The sequence below is a fragment of the Phaenicophaeus curvirostris genome, chromosome 1 (genome assembly GCF_032191515.1).
Source record: "Phaenicophaeus curvirostris isolate KB17595 chromosome 1, BPBGC_Pcur_1.0, whole genome shotgun sequence".
NCBI lineage: Eukaryota > Metazoa > Chordata > Aves > Cuculiformes > Cuculidae > Phaenicophaeus > Phaenicophaeus curvirostris.
Window position 1 is genome coordinate 90,119,893 of NC_091392.1, and position 22,027 is coordinate 90,141,919.

The 22,027-nt window shown below is 46.2% G+C and overlaps 1 protein-coding gene across 1 annotated transcript; it reads left to right on the forward strand.

Moving 5' to 3' along the window:
• The first annotated feature begins 9,289 nt into the window (after positions 1 to 9,289).
• Positions 9,290 to 21,865, forward strand: SLC19A2 (solute carrier family 19 member 2). Its single transcript, XM_069867688.1, has 6 exons — positions 9,290 to 9,455; positions 10,104 to 10,709; positions 14,281 to 14,512; positions 18,040 to 18,232; positions 19,080 to 19,221; positions 19,423 to 21,865. The coding sequence occupies exons 1-6, from the start codon at positions 9,312 to 9,314 to the stop codon at positions 19,546 to 19,548; spliced, it is 1,443 nt and encodes a 480-aa protein (XP_069723789.1). The 5' UTR covers positions 9,290 to 9,311; the 3' UTR covers positions 19,549 to 21,865.
• Positions 21,866 to 22,027: the final 162 nt, after the last annotated feature.

Consider the following 22,027-nt stretch of genomic DNA (forward strand, 5'->3'; position numbering starts at 1 on the left):
GGAAAAAAGTAATCTTTGGAGTCAGGTTTTACCCTAGAAAACTGATAACAAATGCTTGCTAGCTTCAGTAGAATCATAGAATAACCAGGTACTAAGTGCTAAACAATTTAAGCTTAAGAAGGCCATGATCTTCAAAGTTCTACGTAAATAATTAGTTTATTTTTTATATGATGCTATGTAAATTTAGACAATTGCAGAACTGATTGCAGGAGCAGTACATCTGCATCAGTTTTACAAGCTGGCGAGTCTGCTTCTACTTGCCAACGGAAAGGACTTCGGTCAGCTGGGGTCAGCTGTCTCAGCTGTGTCCCCTCCCAACCCCTTGTCCCCCCCTGTCTGCTCACTGGCAGGGCAGAGTGGGAGAAAGAAAAGGCCTTGGCGCTGTGCAAACACTGTTCAGTAACGGCTAAAACATCAGTGTATTGTCAACACAATTTTAGTCACAAATCTATAACACAGAACCCTCTGGGCTGCTACGATGAAAATGGACTCTGAAACACTAGCGTTCCAGTGTGCCCAGTACAGCAGCGGTGCCTGGGCCCGATGCCACCCCAGGCACGTGGCCACTGCTGCTAAGAGAGCATTCCCTGGTGCAGCAGAGTGAGGTGATAAGGGCTACAGTAAACGCCAAAGGTCCACAGCAGGCACTAGGCTAATACAGAGTAAGGCGAGCAAGCACGGCGTGCTGACAATTAACAATTTAACAGCTACAAATGTCACCTAGCGTGCTCTGATCAGATGATGCTTGGAGATATGGTTTAGTAGTGGACAGGTGAGACTTGATAATCTCAAAGGTCTTTTCTAACCTAGTGATTCCATGATCTTACCTCTTGCCCATGCTGGGCACCAAAAAAAGAACTGTGGTGGGTTGAGCCCAGCTGGCAGCTAAGGCCCCATCCAGTCACTTGCACGCTCCCTCCAGCAGGCTGGGCAGAGAACTGGAAGGGCAAAACCAAGACAAGCTTCAGTGGATGTGAGACAGTTTAATAAGTGAAGTAAAGCTGCATGTGCAAGCAAAGCAAACTAAGGAATGTATTCACCACTTCTCATCGACAGGCACGTGTTCAGCCATTTTGTGGCAAGCAGGGCCTTGGCACATGTAAGAGTTACTTGGGAAGACAAACAGTGTAACTGAACATCTTCTCTTCCTTCTCCTCGTCTCCCCTCACTTTTACTGCTGAGTGCAATATTGTACAGTGTGGAATATCCCTTTTGTCAGCTGGGGTCACCCATTCCGGCTGCGTCTCCTCCCAGACTCGTTCACTCCCAACCTGCTCGCGGGCGCGGCAGTCGGAAAAAGTAAAGGCCTTGGTGCTGTGTAAATACTGTTCAGCAATAGCGAAACCATCGGGGCGTTATCAAGGCTGCTTTAGTTACAAATCCAAAACACGGCACTGAACAGGCTGCTGTGAAGAAAATTAATTCCAGGTCAGCCAGACCGAGTACACAAAGTCCGTGTTTACAGCAAAGAAGATGGGAAAACAGATCAGTCCTGGATCTGCCAAATGGAAGGTAAACTATGTTTAGTAAGCCTGTAAGTGGCTGGAAAACCAAGAACTTTTATTGATTTTTATGAAGGAACCAGCTTTGACTGAATTTGCCAAGGCTTTTGGAGATTTGTAGTTGGAACAGTCGTGCAGCACCTTTTACAGGCTGTGGAATGAAACGCCGTGTGTGCTGGACTTATTTGCAAAATACACAAAGGGTGCAAAAGATCCTGTAGCTCTCAAACTAAAGGATAAAGACGTGTATCACAGCATGAAGGTTAGCAAACACAAACTCTTTAGGACTGAGGGAGAAATGTGCCAGAGTTCAGAGTATTCACATCTGGCCACATTTCTTCACTTACAAATGTGGGTGGGTGCCTTCACACTGGTCTTTTGATCCAAAGGTCCAAAGTCAACTGCGTTTAGCCTCAAAGCGTTACAATGGAGTTGCTGCCCTCTAATGCTTATTCCAGCTTCTAGGAGGACTTGGGGTGCCCAAAGCTGACCATCTCCAGATGAAAACAGCACACGGGCGATGGCTGTGCACAAAGTCTTATGCTTTTCTCATGAGGTGCCACTAAGTGTTTCCTTCTGCCTTCTAGAGGCGTGGTGGCTGTAGTCCTTCAAGCAGAAGTTGTGAAGCTGGTTGTGTCTGCACTTGGACTGGAAGTGAGGTGGAAGTACTCATAAAGACAGCTGAGCAGCTCTAAAGTAGCTTCTGAGAGCAGCACCGTAGTGAGTTTCTTCAGACACTAATGCGTTAGCCCAGTACTCAGACAGGTTTGTATGGAGTGCCCTGTAAAGTCTAAATCTGATTCAGGAAGGCTTATAGGGATCAGTGAACACACCTCTTGCTTACAGAGCAGATGTAACCTCTCCTTTTTGCTAATTTTTCTGCTGGCAGTTCTGGCCATAACACCTGGACTGAAGTTGAGCCAGCTCACCTGCACCGAGGTTCCCATGAGTTTGCAAAGTGGGGGGTTCCCTCCATACCACCGACATAGCAAAGTGTGATGGAGACCTAAAGATCCATGTAACCCATGGGTTAAAATCAATGCAGATCATGTTTATGCACTCACTCTCTCAGAAACCTCCCAAACTGTGCATCAAAATAGATGCGAAAGTGAATGTTGGCTTTGAGGCATTCTACGTATTGGAAACATCATCAAGCACGCGTGGCAGATGGCCACCCATGTGAAGTGTCGGGAGAATTCTACAGAAAAAGCTTCTGTAGATGTAGAAATCTGATCAGGACTCCAGACAAATACCCAACCTTCTGAGCACCCTCTAGCACCCCCTGAAATAGCCATGAGCACTGGTGGGTTGATCAGAATTTTAGGTCTGTGCTAAGAGGCAAAAAGAGGGCTTGCAAACTTACATCCAGTGATGCTCATGAGGTATCTTCTATGTATCTTTTTGGACACATACCTGAAGGATGAAAGTAAAGGCTGTGCCTGTGGTTGCGTAGGTGCTAGGGAAGATTTTATTAACATGCTACTATTTAGCACTATAGAAACGAGATGGTTTATGGTTGGACTCGATGATCCTGTGGGTCTTTTCCAACCTAGCAATTCTGTGATTCTGTGAGATGCATCACTGTCCTGGGGTGACTGGACAGTTGTCATTCCGTACATATCAGTCATTCCACTTAATCAGCATTGAATATTCCTCTTCTCTCTCTCACTCCTATGTTTTGTTCTGTTATGTTTATTCACACTAGCTGTGCATCATAACCAGTTTATCCACCTACACTTTCCTCACATTGCTAGGCCCTGTTCTCCATTTGCTTGTTACACCCAGTACTTGCATCATGCTTTAATTACAATAATCTTCTCCAGGTAGAGACTCCATCTTCTTGACTGTTTGTATAGCAGCCTCCAAAACAGGCCATAGGATCATTCCCAGGGTTCCTGGGCACATCTGTAACACCATTCCTAATGGGTGCAATAGTGCATTAAGCCCACTGTGACCTAGATGCTTCTAAGAACACCAACTAATTCAGACCGACCTATGGGCTTCTACATTTAAAAGAAGTATGGGGTATGTTCCCTCTAAGTCTACTTGATCCAGCGCTTGCTTTACTTTATAACACCTGTCTTTTAGCACTTCCCATGAAAATCTGTCAATCAATGCCTCTATTTCTAGCAGATCTAAGTAACTTTTCCTTTTTTTTTCCCCTATGTGCTGACTGCAAAATATTTTCAAGATGTTACATCTTGAAATGTACATAATGGAAATGTATGCTGCTGTACAGTCTGATCCGTCTTGGACCAAGAGTTAATCTAATACCCTGTGGCAAGTGATTCCATAAATTCAGCCATAAGTGCTGTGTTTCCAGTGGCAGTGTGCTTCAGCTGGCAATGTCTCAAATGCAAAACCTGCTACAGCACGTGGATGGTAAGGGAAATTCTCTGTCAGAGGGCGACCTGCCTTCTAATGATTCCTGCACTTTGGAGAGATGGATGCTGTTTGTCCTAAGGCTTCTGCAGGCCTCCATAGCCTCCATTTTAGACTGGCTTCTCTATCAGCTGTATTCCAGTAAACTGAGGTGCTGCTTTGTCACCCCCATGCACAGCTTTCAGGACATACTTGGTTTACCAGTCTTGTTAAACACAAGATGTAGAGATGATGTAGGCAGTGCTGGAGGAGATACATGGCGGAATGCGCAGACATCAAGGCACAAACTACTGGTAAAAAGCAATGAATTTTCAGTAAAACGAAAAATTCGATGGATTTGTGTTGGATCAGGTACCAAAATATCCCAGTATATCAAAATAGAAGCAGCAAATATGTTCTGCCCGTGCTAAATAGAAGAGCTATTGCATTCTTTTTGCAAGGGACCTTTTCTAACAAGCCAAGGGCAACTGATCAGATTATAACAATATATTTACGACAATGACTGATGACCTTTGCTTCACCTCTCTAAAATACAAAATTGCAACATACCCCTGAGAGTTTTCTTGCTCTCAAAAAGCCACAAGGGTTCCAGAATAGCTTCAAAAAAAGCTGTGCATTCAAAGACCTTCCTGGCAGTATTTCTGCATATTTATTTATTTAAGAAGGGAAGGAATTTTAAAGGAATTAAGAAGAAGGTATCAAGAAGCTGAGTCAATTCTGTTGTCTGTCTCAAGGCTTTTTAAAAAACAGTAGTTTACTATTTGAGATAATGACATGGGGAAGAACTATATTATTCCCTGCAGTGAAATTACTTTGTTCGGCTGGCTTCCAAGCCAAGGAAACACACATTCTGTGCTTGCAGGACCTGGCTGTGTTCTTGAATTTGGCATTATATTTACTCAGCATGTGACATCTTCAAAGTCTGGAACAAATAAACCCTAGGAAAATTGAATTGAAGGCATATTATCTGAATAAGGTAATAAATGCCAGAGTTTTTAAATTAACCCTTCCTGGCCATCAGCAATCTTCCCTCATGCAACAGAGGAGCAGGAAAACACAGCAGCCTGTCCCCTGGACAGCAAAAGAACCCTCTAGTGTGCAACAGCCCTGAGGTGTATGGTGAGGCTTCTGATAAAGATAATGTTTGAGGAAACTCATATGCTTTGAAGGCAGTGGCCAAGTAACCCAGCACAGAAATGTTTTGTCCAGTACTACTGCATGAGCTATGTCATTGTATAAAAAATGTTTATCACTGGGGAACATGCAGGAGACGTAAGAGACAGAGTTACGTCTGTAAAGGGGAGCTGTCACTCAGTTCATGTTGCACATAGAATCATAGAATGGTTTGGGTTGGAAGGGACCTTAAAGGCCATCCAGTTCCAACCCCCTTGCTATAGGCAGGGACACTTCATACTGGACCAGGCTGCCCAAGGCCCCATCCAACCTGGCCTTGAACACCTCCAGGGATGGGGCAACTACAGCTTCCCTGGGCAACCTGTGCCAGTGCCTCGCCACCCTCAAAGAAAAACATTATTTCTAATATCTCATTTCAAACCCCCTTCTTTTAGCTTCAAACCATTACCCTTCATCCTATCCCTGCACTCCCTGACAAAGAGCTCCTCCCCAGCTTTCCTGTAGCCCCTTCAGGCACTAGAAAGCTGCTTATAAGGTCTCCTCGAAGCCTTCTCTTCTCGAGGCTGAACAACCCTGTCCTCATGAGGGAGGTGCTCCAGCCCTTGGATCATCTTTGTAGCCGTCCTCCAGACTCGCTCTAACAGCTCCATGTCCTTCCTGTGCCGAGGACTCCAGAACTGAACACAGTACTCCAGGTGAGGTCTCACATGCGCAGGTGGTGCCACTGGCAGACTCACACTGTTATGGTCTTGAAGGATTTTATGATTATTCCCATGTAATATTATTTTTGTGGAAGTGTTCAGAGTATGAGCACTCACTCAAATGTTGTGTCTGCACTTGGATTGGAAGTGAGGTCAAATCTTTGTGGTAAGAGGATGACTTCCTCTGGAAAATGGTTTCACCCAGTGATTTTCAAAACACTCTTCACATCACCTGTCTGGGAGGCTAGAAATGAACAAACATGTAGCTTTGGGATGAAGCCAGTCATTGTTTAACACTAACGTAAATTGTAAGGTTATTTTGTTTTAATTTATAAAATTATAGTTGAAAGGCAGGAATTGCAGAATGGTTTTGGTTGGAAAAGACTGTTGAGATCATCAAGTCCAACCATTGATCCAGACCTGCTAAGTCCATCATGTCCCCAAGTATGACATCTACTCATCTTTTAAATACCTCCAGGCATGGTGACTCAACCATCTCCCTGGGCAGCCTGTTCCAGTGCCTGAGAACCCTTGCAGTGAAGAAATTCCCCCTAACAGCCAACCTAAATCTCCCCTGGCACGTCTTGAGGCTACTCCTCTTGTCCTGTCTCTAGCTGCCAGGGAGAAGAGATCAGCTCAGAGTGAAACAATGACCCAGATCTCTAAGACAAGCTGCATCTCATTCTGGCAGCCCATATCCTTTTATTACCTGCTACTGAGCCACAAGCCAGCAGTACAGAGGTGCTGCTAAGAGCTAGGTGAGAGGGAACTGCATATCTCTTCTCTTCCCCATGGCAACTTGTTTATCAGCCCTTGTTTCGGCTCATTTCACCCTAACCATACTATTTTAAGAGATCAGCAGTTCCTTGCAAATGGTTGAGACCGATGTCAGTGTTAATAGGAGCTGATTCTTTCTATTTAGCGTTGTGTTTCAAGACAAAGTGTGGCGAAATGGCAACTGTCATCTTTTCTTCTCTTTTTCTAATAAACTGGTGAACAAGAGACCACGATGATGCTGAGGAGTGACAGCCTGAGAACAACTGAAAGGAAATTTTACTAGACCTGGAAAATCCCAGAAAGCAGCAAACCACTGATACCAGATGATACAAGGCAAGAACGCGCATGGTCATTTTACAGAGAGCAGAGTAGTCTTATGGCCCTGAATTTTTTTTGTAGCGATACTTATTAAGCTATGATGATGAAGATAGTAATAAAATTATGTGGTTCAGGGAGTCTATTCTGGGACTGAGAGGAACCTGTTCTGGTTCCCAAAATGGCATAGCCTGATGTCTTCTGAAGGCTTTTATTTTGCTTCCTCGAGCGCCGGCCCCAGCTAGAAGAGCAGGGCAGGCACTTGCATAGGTGGGAAGACTGACATCTTGTGTGAACTCTCTATAGCACTGGCCAATTCGAACAAAGTGTAGGTATAGACTAGGAAGCCCTAGCAGTGGTAGCAATGTGGTGCAGGTCAAGGGCATGGAGCACAGGGAGAGGGAAAGCAGGCAGGTAAACAGCATGGGATAGATTGAGTAGCAGAACAGCAGATAGTTTAGAGAAGGACTGTCAAAGTGTTAAGAATAATAGTCTGGAGGGAAGCTTTAGATAGTTACTTTGAATGTAACAGTTTTATTTTCTCTGCTTGTCTAACATTTCCTCTGGCCGGACAACAAGGTGCAGCTTTTATTAAACCACAGAAGTGGCTCCAGCTTTATCTTGCTAAAGGGAAGGAAGTGGCAGAGGTCAGCAGCTGAGTGCATTGCACCAGAAAAGAAGGAACAAGCACAGCACAGCAGGCAAAGGATCTCTTTGTCAAGGTGGTTTTCAGGAAAGCTTTTACCTGCTCCTTCGGGTGTTGGAATATTGAAGGACTTTCTCATGGAAAATGGCCACGTGAACAATCCAGCCTACGAGTTGATACCCTAAAAGTAACAAACCAAGGACGGCTGAGGAGCAGTACCCGTGAGAATTAAGGGAGCACAAGAACGAATAACTCCCTGATGTTGCAAAGAGAAACTTTGGGCCGGTGTATATGCGGCATGTGAGCAAAGCTATTCAGCTAGCAATTATTCTTGCTGAGGATACTAACCAATCAGACAATCACTGTATTCGTGTGGACATATGATATTAACCAACGCTAAAGAAAAGATTTACATACCGGTCGCGTGTACTACTGCCTTTTCTATAAAAGCCTCTGGTACTCTGTAATAAATTGAACATTCACTGATCATATTGATCTCTGCGTTTGATTCCGTGATGCTCCCGTCAGCATTCGGGGAGAGGGAAGGTGACGAGTTTGAGGGGGAGAGTGGCCTATGGGGGGACCTCAACAGTGACTGGAGCTGCTCTGTGTGTCTGCCTTCAGTGAGTACATAGGAGAGGTGTAAAGTCTTGCTCTCCACAGTCAGTTTTGAGCATGTATTCTAACCCATAAAACACGCCGTGCCTTCCTTTCAGGGCCCTCCAACTTAAACTTCAGGGATTTAAGGCAGCCCTCGAACTAAAAGCTGGAACCTGTTTCTTGGTCAGCCTGGTCTGGTGGGAGGTGTCCCTGCCCATTGCAGGGGATTTGGAACTAGATGATCTTTAAGGTCCCTTCTAACCCAAACCATCATATGATTCTATGATGCATTGGTACAAGAAGTAGTTACTGCTACAAAAGTGGGATATTTTGATTTAAGCTAAAGTAGAGTTAAATTTCATCTAAGTAATGGTGGTTTTAGACAGACAGAATGTCCCTCTGATAGCATAGTTTCTTTCAAAAATTTTCTTTCAAAAATTGTTTTCCCAGACACTGTTAATTTAGAGGTGATAATGCCATGTGTTCAGTCTGGTCTGTGCTGAGCAGATGTGTCTGCTGCGATCCCCTCTGTTTGGAGTTTTCTTCCTACCTCAAATGCAAAGTCAGGCAGAACCGACTGCAAAGCTCCAAATTAGCAAGAGATTTGTCTGTTGTGAAGCTCATAATCACATTAAAATCAGACCTTGGAAAATAATAGAATATACATAAGATTTCTGGGAGAATTTATCCATGTGCTTGTAAGTGGGAAATTTGTTCTGTCCCAGCTCTTGTCTTGCTGCACATGATTGATGGAGATCGCTCCCTCGTGTTTCCCAGAACTGATACAGGGCGCTCGGTTTTCAAAACTCCAAAAGGAGTCTTAGGCTCCAAGGAGACCTTATAGAAACCTTCCAGTACCTGAAAGGGCTACAGGAAAGCTGGGGCTTCTTGTGGTGATAGGATAAGAGGGATCGGGTATAAACCGGAGAGGGGTGGATTTAGACTAGACATAAGGAGGGAATTCTTTGTGATGAGGCGGGTGAGGCCCTGGCACAGGTTGCCCAGGGAAGCTGTGGCTGCCCCATCCCTGTAGGTGTTCAGGGCCAGGTTGGATGAGGCCTTGGGCAGCCTGGGCTGGTGGGAGGTGTCCCTGCCCACGGCAGGGGGGCTGGAACTGGATGTCCTTTAAGGTCCCTTCCCACCCCCGCCCCCGCCCTGGGTGCCCCCGCGGTGTCGCTGGGGGCGCTCCCTCTCCCCGTAGGCCCCGCGGCCAATGAGCGCGCGGGGCGGGGCGGGGCGGGGCGCGGCGCGGGCATGGCGGGGCGGCGGGGCCGGCGGGGCTGGGTGATGCCCACCGCCCTGCTCTGCGCCTACGGCTTTCTCTGCAGCGTGCGGCCCTCCGAGCCCTTCCTCACCCGCTACCTGCTGGAGCCGCACAAAAACCTCTCCAAGACGCAGGTACCGGCGCCGCCAGGAGCCCCCGCGCGAACGGGTTGGAGCTGGAGCGGAGCCTCGTCCGGGCAGCGTGTCCTTTGGCTGGCAGGCAGAGCCTCCCTCCGGGACGGGGCTTCCTTCTCTCACCGCGGGGTTTCTTTCAAACAGGTTTTTTTTACCAGGCGCTGCTCATTCTCTGGAGCCGATAACGCCGTGTGCTCGGGCTGATCCGTGCTGAGCAGCGGTGCTGCTGCAATCCCTCTGTCTGCACCTTCCCCTGGCTCACAGGGCAGGCAGAGCTGGCCCCAAAGCTCCAAGCGAGCCACAGCTTTGACTGCTGTGGAGTTCATAATCCCATTAAAATTAGACCTTGGAAAGGAATAGAATACGCCTAAGATTTCTGGAAGAATTTATCCGTGTGCGTTTAAGTGGGAAATCTGTTCTATTCCAGCTCCTGTCCTGCTGCACACGACTGATGGAGATCGCTCCCTCATGTTGCCCAGGCCTGATAAAGCACACTTGCTTTCTAAGACTCTAAAATGAGTCCTAAAGTGTTTATTTGCCAGCATTGTCAGTGTCAGTACTACAGCCAAGGGTGCGTCGCACGCCCCAGGTGCCTGCTTGTGTTTTCCTTGCTGTGCTGGCATCACCACTGTCTATTCCCTCCGTCAGGTGTTCAACGAGATTTACCCAGTGTGGACTTACTCCTACCTGGTGCTGCTGTTCCCCGTGTTCCTGGCCACAGACTACCTGCGGTACAAGCCCGTGGTCCTGCTGCAGGGCCTGAGCCTCATCATCACCTGGTTCATGCTGCTGTATGCCCAGGGGCTGCGAGCCATCCAGTTCCTCGAGTTCTTCTACGGGATGGGGACCGCCACTGACATTGCCTATTACTCCTACATCTACAGCGTCGTTGATGTCAACCTGTACCAGAAGGTCACCAGCTACTGCCGCAGCGCCACCCTGGTGGGCTACACAGTGGGTTCGGTGTCCGGGCAGGTCCTTGTGTCGGTGGGGGAATGGTCCCTCTTCAGCTTGAATGTTATCTCCTTGACCAGCATTTCCATTGCCTTCGGCACGGCATGGTTCTTGCCGATGCCGCAAAAAAGCCTCTTCTTTCACCACGTCCCGAGTCAGCAGCTCGGTTGGGAAATGAAGGTCATGGACTGTAAAAATGGATCAGCTGTCCAAGACCATCCCAATGTGCAGAGGACACCTGGCTGGGAGGATGAGACAAAAGTTCCCTTAAATGGGGAGGTTCATTCTGCAGAGAAACGGGTGAGTTCTGCCCTGGATTTACCTAAGCAGAAGATGCAGTCCTGATGTGGTTGTCACATCTGCATGCATGTATTGGTGTGTGTGTGCGTATATGTACACTGCAGTAGCGATGTAACATCCAACAGCGAGAAGTATCCTTTTGCTTATCCCGATTCCTTATTTATGGCACAGGAAAATTTATTCCCAGCTTCCTTTTGCCGACTGAGCATGGTAGGCTGCTCCTTAGTTTTTCTGAAGTTCTGCATGTCTCACAAGGCTGTGATTGAAATTCTCTGGGCATATTTGGTCCAGGGAGGTTATTCTCCTTCTGTACTCAGCAGTGGTGAGGCCGCATCTCGAATCCTGTGTTCAGTTCTGGGCCTCTCACCACAAGAATGATGTTGAGGCTCTGGAGCAACGAAAAGCAACAAAGCTGGTGAAGGGGCTGCAGAACAAGTCTTATGAGGAGCGGCTGAGAGAGCTGGGGTTGTTTAGCCTGGAGAAGAGGAGGCAGAGCCGAAACCTTATTCCTTTCTACAACTACCTGAAAGGAGGTTGTGGAAGGGAGGAAGCTGGCCTCTTCTCCCAGGTGACAGGGGACAGGACAAGAGGGAATGGCCTCAAGCTCTGTCAGCGAGGTTCAGACTGGACATCAGAAAAAAAATTTTCACAGAAAGGATCTTTGGGCAGTGGTAGAGGCTGCCCAGGGAGGTGATGGAGTCACCTTCCTTGGAGGTGTTTAAAAGACAGGTGGATGAGGTGCTGAGGGACATTGTTTAGTGTTTGATAGAAATGGTTGGACTCGACAATCCAGTGGGTCCTTTCCAACCTGGTGATTCTATGATCAAATTGCTGCTCAACAGTACAAAGCAAGGGATGTCTCTGGGCCACTAAAAATTGTGTGTGTGTGTTCAAATTCTGTGTGTGTTCTTCTGGGTGCACCCTGTGGCTTGCAGAAAAGAGACAATTCTTCCTGGGCTCAGGTTTTGAAAACGGTTATTGTGCAAAATGTGCAGTAATAAGCTGTGTAGTAATTGAGTTTTGTCTTATGATGCTGGAAGGGAACTGATTCAGGAAGGAAACTGCCGTAGTCCATAACAACACTCACAGGCTGATGTTGATTAGTTATAGATGGAGAGAATATGGATAAATTGCAGGAAACACCTTTGCGTAATAACAGCTTAATGCAGCCCATGAGAGCACCAAGGTAGCGCCCCAACTCACAGCTTTTGCGGGCTGTGTAACCTCTAACAAAGGCAATTGTATGGGAACAAGCATGCTGGTGCCCTTCTTTGGTGGCAGCACATGTTGGGTCCCACAGGGTGACAGGCGAGCAGCCTCCGGTTTTGAGGCCTGATGCATGTGTGCAGTTGCGCTCTGTGCAGGTCTCCGCCACGCCACAGCAGTGCCCGTGTGCAGAGGGCTGTTAAGGCAGGGGGATTCAGGACCCCACGGAGAGGGCAACCTCACTCCTTGGTCATGAAGAAGGTTGTGCTCTTTCTGAGAATGAGCCAGAGGGTAGGTGCGGCTGTTGGTTTAGTCAGCTAATGGGTATTTCACATGGGCAAGTAAGCCCCGGTTAGCTGGTTTGAGGGAGGCAGCATCCGGGGCTGCTTTCAGCTTCTTCTACCTGAGAATTAAAGGTATTAACATTCCAGGGGCCTATTCCTGCCCCAACCAGCACAGTCTTGTGTGAACAGAAGTATCTTTAACCGTGTTATACTTGGGTGCTGCAAGGCATTTGTTAAGACAAATTCCGTGCCAAAAATGACTAAGGCATTAATATGACTTCTGTGCCTCTTTATCTTACTCCCATCCTATAAGAGCAAGGATGGTTCCAAACTCATGGTGGAAACTTTAAAAAAGGAGCAAGTACACTTGCATAACTTCCCAGAGTTCAGCTATACCAGCTGCCAAAAGCCGAGAAGCACTGGCGTGTGATGATCGTCCTGTGAGAATAATTGTACTGAAGAAGCATTGCCAGGTAGTGGGAGGGTGGATGGGCCTTTCTGGCTTGTCAGGCACGTGCTTGGGCTGAGTGTGCCAAATTAACTTTTGTGTATGTGAAGCTTCCCTTCCCTGTTTTTCCTGTGCCTAAACTTAAGCTGAGCATGAAACCTTCTGTGTGGGAGTTACGCTGTTAAAATCTCATTGTTGCGAGGCCACCTGTTCCCAAGTTGTTCTGTGGACTTTATAGAAGCCATGTCCACACATGGAACAAGCATTTTCCTGTCGGCAAAGCACTAGCAGGGCTGTGGTGTTCATTATAATGAAGATTTGTAGTAATTGATGGCACTTCAAGGGGTGGAATAAAAGGAGTTTGGGACTGAGCTAGGCTATAATCTTAGGGGGTTTTAGTAGAAACATCTTAGAATGAGTTTTATTCCTCATGGAGAATAGTCTTTCCCAGGCACACACTGCATGATTCCCCCAGGGAAAGGACCTACTGCCAAGAGCCCACGTTGCTGCTGCTGACTGGAAACCACTCTGAAACTGGACTCGCTGGGGCACGATGTGCAATGTGACACTGCTGTGTGTTTTCCTGCAGGGAATCCAAATTCACAGGGGCCAGAGATTTTGGGTGGGCTTTGGGTGGGACAAATTCTTGCATGAAGAAGCCACTGCCCTTAGTTACACGAGAAGGGTCTTGCGTGCCTACAAGGACTCTGAACATGTGTGCATACAGCAAATGTAATCAGCAGCTCTGTCTACAAAGTGAAGATGTATTTGTTTCCTGTGCTGCTGTTGGCATAAAGTGGTGAGGAACAGGGCTGTAACAGCTTGCCTGTTTTCAGTTGGTTTTTTTTTTCAAACCACTTCATGGGTTTGCCCTTTTTCGTGCTCTTTCCAGAAAGATTTGGAGGGGAAAGCTTAATTTTTATCTTGTGCTACTTGTCAGAGCACTTGTATGCACCACAGCTGCCATTTGTGATAAGCAGTGGCTGGTGGGATTGTCTTCTGTTTCTCTTCAGATCCCCAGGCAACATCTTTCACTGTCTCGGAGCCTTGGCAAACATTAACTGGGGTAGGGAGCAGTGTAATGAAATTGCTTCTTTGAATATTTGTAACCCCTGCATGCTAGTGCTAAAGAAAATAAAACTTATCTGTGGGGAAATATACTGATCGGTTGGTTTTCATATTCCCTACACTATGAGATTTGATTGGATGAGGACTTAAAAGCATCAGTAATGCTTTTTGCCTTTATGATTTGAATGACTGGCTTCTGATCCTGCCTTAAGTGGATATCGTGTCCCGTTCTCCTGTGTCTCTTCTCTCTGGAACACTTACTTGAGTTGCTCATGTAGTACTTCCAACATGTAGCAGTTACTGCTCTCTGCTTGAGAGAGATGGAGAGGATGCCTGCAACTGAAGCCTTTCTCTGTGCCTGAGGGATCAGGCCTGGCTAGGGCAGAGACCAGCTGCTGGGACTGTGGTGCGGGGAAGCTTTTTATTTGTTACTTTGTGGAGGTTTGTGTCCAAGAGTGGTGCTGCCACTAGCCACCGATCAGACCACTTGAAAGGGGCAATTTTGCAGACCTACGTCAACTATTTGTAAACAGAGACAAACATTTCTCTCCTCTTCCTTCTCCAGTCTATGCAGGAGCAGAAAGTGGACATCTTAAAGGTGCTCAAAGATCTTTGGCAGGACTTCCTGCAGTGCTACTCCTCCCGGACCATGCTCTGCTGGTCGGTGTGGTGGGCACTGTCCACCTGTGGCTACTTCCAGGTCATCAACTACGCTCAGGGCCTGTGGGAGATGGTGCTGCCTTCTCACAGCTCAGAAATCTACAATGGCGCCGTGGAGGCAGCCTCGACACTACTAGGTAAGCTGCCAGCATCACTCCCACTCTGCTGCGTGGAATGCCCTGTGTCCCTCAAGGCTGTCAGAGCGTGGTTTGGAAACACCTCGCGTTCCCCATGTGTGCAGGTGAGGCAACCCTGGCACGCGGGGTGAGCCTTCAGTGACTCGTACAGGTGCAGTATGCGGTGTTGAGTTTGTCGCTATATGCAGCCCTGGTTCCTGTAAGCCAGTGCGTACGTGTTTAAAGGAGCCTTCCCACGTCAGTCTTAGATCTGGAATATTTGGCAGAAGGCTCCAGGCGTGTGGCTGGTTGTGTTCTTGGCTGTCCCGGTGGCAGTAGGGTTATGTTTTTTTTTAGCCACTCAAAGTCAAGCGAAATGTCCTGTGGATTTATTGCTTCTGTTTCTTTGGCAGCGTAGGGAACATATGAAGGTTTACTGTACACATGCAGTGAGCCACATTTAGTCATTTCAGCTCTGTTAAGCGGAAAAGCTATTAAGATGAAAGAAGCTGCTTGACTTGAAAGGGCAGGTAGGTCAGTCGATGCAAACGTTTGTTAATTATTAAGTTGTTTAATACTATTCCATTACCAGAACTAGGACAATACCTGTTTAATATAGCTAAAATACTCTTGCAGAGGCTTTCTTAGTGTTGTTGCAGTATGTTCCTTTTCTTTGATGAAGTCATTCCACCATCTGTTGTGGATATCACCTTCTTGGGGCAAAAAGAAACAAAGGTACACAGACAAGGAAGTCTTAGTAATTTCTTGGGCATGCTCAGCTCCCTCTTGCAGTTCAGTGGGAAGCTGTGGCTATTTTATAGTTTTAAAAGCTGGTCCACCACCCAGTGTTAGTTGAGTTTGAAACTGTCGGCAACTTGATTCTGAAGGTTTTTGCTATTAAACTGTCTTCGGTGTGCTAAACTTGCACTTCAGTAGCCTACAGTCAAATGTTGTTCTCCACTCTAGGATGATGCTGTGGCTAATATTTCTTGTTTGATTTGGCTTCCTTTACCATCTTATCTTAGTCCCAGGAAAGACAAGAATTGGTATTAAGGGAAAGAAGACCCATAGTGTGGCTAAATCTAGGTAGATTTAAAGAAAGGAAAAATATTCTTCAGACCTTATTATGAACTTCTTTGATATCAAGGTCCTTTATTTTAAAGGCCTGTGAACAATGAGCCTATTGAAAGGAAAAGTAATTGGCACTAAATTCCTGCAAAACTGATGGTTTTAGTTTCCCATTTTGATTTTTTTCCTCTAGTATAATTTTTAGAAATGATTGAATGCTTTGGAGTGATGTTTTCTGAAAGCAAATTATCCTCTGTCCTTGAACAGGAACGCCTTCCGGTTGAATTTTCATTGCTTGGAACAAGCAAAGTTTAGTGTAGTAACAATCTCAACTAAAAGCTTGAGGTGTAGAACAGGACTAGAAGGGACTTGTTAAGGATGAACATCCACTGACCTGAATTTCTAGGCACTGGTTGGAAATGCTCTAACTTCATCTTATTTCCCATCTGAATTTAGGAATGAGCAATTTATTTATCTCTGATTTCATGCCAAGGATTTTAGCACAAAACTATCTTATTCTGGTCTATCTGTACATACCTGTTCTTTGCTCTGGGCCAGTGAAGCTGAACTTTTCTAGTTGTTAGTTGGTAAAATTAAGCTCTTTGTTCACCTTCTCATCTTACTATCTCTTTTTTGTACTAAACCTGGTTTGAGTTGCATCCATTTTGAAGACAGATGACCTGAGCTGCACATAGCTTTATTCAGTGAGGACTCGGACTTGTATAAGATCATTGACGCTTTTCACTTTTCTTCCTTTACTAGAAATAGCTTTCCCAGTGTATCCCAGATTTGTTGTTTTCATTGCTCATCATCATTCTGTGCTCAGTTATGGGCAATGTTTGACAACCTTCATGCTGTCACCTCTGCCTGTACCTGTGCTGCCCTGCAGAAGGGTTTGAGTCGATCATGTTGACTCATCTGGCTGTCAGCTTCCTGTCCCAGGCAAGATAAATAGTATGTCTTCTAGTGAGGTCAACTGACTGTCAAGCTGCATCCCTGGACTTTTTGGGAATGTGGCAATCCTTTATCAGGCTGGGATGTGAAACCACAGAATCGGCTGCGGTGTTTAATTGCAGGACACAGGTTGTATATCTTGTCATAATTAGGTGTCTGGCTGCTCTACCCTTGAGATGTAGCGTGAGTACAACTTCATGACTTTCTGTAAGATCCCCGGAGAGCGATGGCTTTTCCCAAATTCCAGAATCGCTGAGACAGTGTAAAGAAGGCTCTAGGACTTAGCTTCCTTTTGCATCCCCGGGTTTTGCTACTGGCGGAGCCAGACCTTCAAAGAGCAAAATGTCCCACAGCAGGCACTGAAAGAAATAGTTTAGTGGGGGGAAATAAATTTATGTCCCTTGGCATAGCTACTTTCTTCACTGGTCTGCAAGATTGATGTGAGGTCTGACAGGGTTGCAGGCTTGTGCACACTGGTGATATATAAGGAGTCTTCATGTGCTTGAAAGATTTCTAAGATAGCAGGCCAGCTGAAGGCTACAAAGAGCTTAGCTGCTGCACTGTAGCACTTCTGTACAGTGGTCAGATGCTGAGTACAATCCTGTTTTTCAGAGATGTCCAGTGAACCTCCCTTTGTCAGTGTGCTGTTTGCCTAGTTCGCTGTGTACAGTAGCATCGTTATGCTGTTGGTTGCTATTTGGCTTGTTTGCAAAAAAACGACCTTATTCAAATGGGATTTTTTTTGTCACATAATATGTATCGGAGCTTCTCAGCAGTTACAACTGTGATAGTGCACGAAACACACCTTGTCTGCTTGTAGACTTGCATGAAATATCACGTGCTTTCCATCTTGTGGTCTGTCTTCTCTTCTTATCTCTCCCCCTTCTGTAAAATCTGGCAGGAGTTAGAAACCTGTTCTGGCTGTAAGGGATTGTTCTTGCTCAATAAACAACGCATGATTGTAGGTTGTGATCAGGTTGCGTCCCAGGAGATGTGGATTTGGACCCCTGCTCTTACTGACTCTTAAAGGCCAGCAGGTAGGTGAGAGTAAATGCAGGTTTTTCTGCCTCCTGGGAGAAAGCTCTGACAGCTCTGTATCAAAGTAGGTGTGTTTTACTCCCTCCTAACCCCCTAAAGCACCACAAAATAATTGGCTGAGTGCTTCTGAGAACCCAAGTTTGCATTCTCTCTAGCCCAGCTGGCAACACTACGGTCAGGCACAGGGGACTGGGCAGCACTGGTCCAAGTCCTGGGACTGTTGTGCTTTCTAAGCCAGGGAGGAGATTTCAGAGGCAGTCGGCATTGCCCTATTTTTTTTCTTCTGTTCCTGTAAAAGTGAGTGGGAGTTCAGAGCAGGTTTCCAGGTTAGGGAGAGGTTAGGAAGAAGAGCTGCTAAGGTGTACACATCAGTGTCCTCCACTTCAGTTGTGTCTGGCTATTAGGGGCTGTACAGCTTCTAATACACAGTCTCCAAATTGCTCTGATTGCTCTAATAACTAACAGTTGCGGTTTCCTTCCCCTCACAGGAGCTGTTGCAGTGTTTGTTGTGGGTCACATAAAAACATCCTGGGCAACGTGGGGTGAGGTGGCACTTGCCCTCTTTTCCTTTCTTATTGCTGCTGCTGTATATGTCATGGACACGGTTCGTAACATCTGGGTGTGCTACGTATCATACGTTGTCTTCAGAATTATCTACATGCTGCTAATCACAATAGCAACGTGAGTATCTTTTTAATGTAAATTGCCCTCAAAGCTGGTGTATTTTCCATGTAACTAAGATCTCTTCTACTAGGAATCTGGAAATATGTTGCAAGGGTTTGTGTTGTGATTCAGGTTGGAAATTGGCTGGCAGCCTGCACAGGCTTAAAAGTCTTATGACACCGAAGTGACTGTTTCTGAATAATAGATAGTGCTGCTTGCCAGGGGAATGTTTTCCATAAACATGGCTGGAGTGAAGTGTTAACAGATGAGGAGGACGATGCTTTGGCCATGCTGAGTGTCAGCTTTCCCTAACCCGTAAGGAGGGAAACTTCTTTGATCTTGTTTGTCTCTTTGGGGAGGTAAGCACAGCAGTTGTTGAAGTATACATGCATAGCAGATCTAACACAGCTCAAGCACGATACAAGGGCAGATGCTGGAGCTGGTAACTGCAAAAGGCGTTCTGGTCAGAGGGATGCAGGTTATGTAGCACACTGCAGTGGGCTGAGGCTTTGAGATTGCCAGCAGCTCTCTGGGATCAGAGGGCACTGCATCTTCTCTGCGTGACAAGGCCCTTTATCTGCATCGGACAGGAGCAGTGCTTCAGTAAGACAGAAACCCACAGAGCTCCCAAAGGTTTTGTTAGGCTTTTAGATTTCTCTCTGGGTCTCTTCTAGTCTCTGTACTAGTCTGCTGGGATCCTATTTAGAGAAGTACACTGTCAGGTAATTTAGCTGTGGGAAGTAGTGGACGAGAGCATGTAACTTTTCAGGCTGCATAGCCTTCTTGTCCAGAGACTTCCTACCTTTTCTTGCGTTTTCCTGCTATTACCTTGTCCTTATATTTCTGGACATGCCTCTCTTTCTAGGTTCCAGATCGCTACAAATCTCAGTGTGGAGCGGTACGCCCTGGTGTTTGGGGTCAATACTTTCATTGCCTTAGCACTTCAGACTCTGCTCACTTTGATTGTTGTGGATGCCAGCGGGCTTGGGTTGGACATCTTCACCCAGGTATGGGAGACTTTCTTAGCTTTACTGATTGGAGGGGGGAAGGTAAACCAGGCTGTAAAGCTCCTTAGCCTCCTATTTCTGAGTCAAAGGTTTGCTGACAGAGAAATGATTGCTAATCGGAAGGGAACTCTTGTGTTAACCTTCTTACAAACTTGGAAACTACTTGGTTTAACCACTTCTTTTCTTTCCCCTTCTCTGCAGTTCATGATTTACGCCTCTTATTTTGCGGCCATCTCACTGGTGTTCTTGGGCAGTGGCATATACAGTATTATCAGAGCTTACAGAAGACGAGAGCAGACGCAAAGCAGATCTCCTGAAAGCCAGTAATGCACCAGGTGAACACTTCGGTGGCTACCTATGAAGATATAAGTCTGTTTTTTTAATCTCTGCCTTTTTTTCCCAAGGCAGTCACCCATATGGTATTTGATCCATATTTATACTATATTAGTAGCACATTTTAGAAGGTAAATGTATTAGCTCTTACGTAAGTAAGAACAAATATCTTCTTTCTAAAATGCCTTTTGTTCTTCTGTTGCATATATGGGATGTGCAGCAAAGAACAGAACATTTTCTTCAAGAATGAAAGCCTTGGGAAGTCAACTGCTGCTCTGTCACTGAGATGCTGCTGCAGGGCAGAAGTGAGGCCACGCTAACAGGCCTGGGACAAGAGGTGGCCTTAGGCCTGTGTTTTGGTTAGTGTGGCTCTTCTGTGCCTGCCCCATGATGCTGGATGCTGCGTTTTGAGGACTAGAACACTTGTTTCTGCATACGCACATGCTTCCTGAGTTGATTCTACTGTTTCTGCTGTTCCTTTCTGTCACTCCTGCTGCCACGTTTTTACCAAAGCTGATTATGGTGATTTCCTGAAACCTAATTGTGTCCTGGGGCAACTTGTGACACTGGTGAATTGGCTGTCAGCCACGCTGCTTGTCCTATGGAGGCTTATGTAAGGGCGCTGTAAGCAAGATGGGAAGTTTAGAGGGAGTTTAAGTAGACAAATTGCTAATCTGAGGACACTTGGATATCCTTGCCTTTGTCCTTTAGGACTGCAGATTCCTGTGGTTACTGGAGCTTCTGCCTCCCAGCCGTGGAGGCTGTGCTGTTTCTCTGGGATGGGTGTTAGTATAGTACTGAGAAGGAAGTTTAACTTGCAAGATTTTAAGCTGTTCTTTGTGACTTTGGAGAATCGTGACTGACTAAATAGACCCCTTCAGTTACGGTAGTTAGCAGGATGACTGCCTGAGGCTGTGAAAAATGCTGATTTCTGCTCTGTCAGTTTTTCCCCTTATTTTAAAATGCCTTTATGCTTCTGGTGGGTCTCTGTCCACAAGATCTACCTCTTTCCACCTAAGCAGGACAATGAATGTTTGAAGTGGGCAGTTCTTTTATTTTATTTTGTCCAGTCTAAGCAATTTGGGATTTGCCTTTTACTTGGTCTTTAAAAATAATTTATTTTTTCCAAATTGCTTCAGCACTGGGAAGTAGTTGCACAGAGTTGTCCTGGGCTTGGGAACCTGGGTACTCGGGCTCCATAACAGGTACAGCAACAGATCAATCTGTGGTATACTGTGGAAATGGCCTGTGAGCTGTCCCTGTTGCTATGCAGGTTGTGGTGAGTTTAAGCATGCAGGAGGACTGGCAAAGGAGAAGACACAATGCAGCATGCTTCCCTCCATGCCTTCTCTCTGTGTGCTGGTTAGAGCTTCTTCAGTCAAAGCCTGAAGAAGCAGCTTCGGTTCATCGCTTCGTTTTAGTGCCGTGGAGGCTTCACAGTACTGGGGTTGAGAAGGCTTCTCTTCCCTGGCTTGGGACAGGTACCGCTTTTGCCATCGCTTCTGTGAGGCTCAGCCTTTACCATGCAAGGAGAATGATTAACGAGTTTGGGATGTGCTGCCTGGGTTGCGGGGAGCCCTTCCAGGCGGGTTGCTCAGGGGAACCAACTCCTTAAAGCTTCTCTGTGTTTGCAACCTGCCTCCTAAATCATCCCCTAAACACAGGGGCTCTGCTGTACTGGCATCGATATATATAAACCTCACTGCCTTATGCTGAAATGGAAACTTGAACACACCCGTGTAATATTTTCATTACCGTTTCTTTGTTCTTAAAACAATGAAATCTGAAGCTATGAAATGGCAGCTGACAAGCTGTCCTGGGAGAGGGACAGTAAGCGCACACCCTGCATGTCCTGTCCTTTGGGTTCCTTGGTGTGACGGTTGCACAAAGGCATGAGGAGTGGGGGTACAGAACTCATGCCAAATGACTCAAAGTAGCAGCTCATCTTTAACCCCATTTGTATACAGAAAACAAATCCTTGATGCAGAACAAGCCAGTTATTTAAAAACAAGTCAAAAAAGAACTAATGAATTACAGCAATAACACTAATTTTTCTACCAAAGTAATGAAACAGCAGCAGCTGCAATGGAGGCATGCTGCACTGCGTTCATCTCCAGGCTTGTCAATTTATGGAAGCCACACCTGGATGTCGTTCAGGTTCCTGTGCTGTTGCTGTGGTGATGAGGTGACTATAGAGCCTGGCAGGAGCTGCGTGCAGAGTTACTGATGCCTGTGAAATTCTGTAAACGTGTTGACATTGTTGGTTTTGAATTGAATAGCTATTTTTGTTAAATAAAAATACTCTGAGAGAGCCTGTGTAGCCAGTGTTTGTTTTTGATGTTGATAGCTTGCTAATCCATAGTGCTGACGCAGTCAACTAGTGCGGGTTGTTCTGAGCATCTTTGTTACAAAGAGGGGGAAGTGAGTATGTAACAAACCATACAAGAACCAAGTCTTAAAGATGATTATTATT

Bases quoted from the DNA above. Each gene is read 5' to 3' on its own strand.
- SLC19A2 (XM_069867688.1), top strand. From the start codon at position 9,312: ATGGCGGGGCGGCGGGGCCGGCGGGGCTGGGTGATGCCCACCGCCCTG. The intron at 9,456-10,103 runs GTACCGGCGCCG...TCCCTCCGTCAG, and splicing joins AAAACCTCTCCAAGACGCAG to GTGTTCAACGAGATTTACCC. The intron at 14,513-18,039 runs GTAAGCTGCCAG...TTCCCCTCACAG, and splicing joins GGCAGCCTCGACACTACTAG to GAGCTGTTGCAGTGTTTGTT.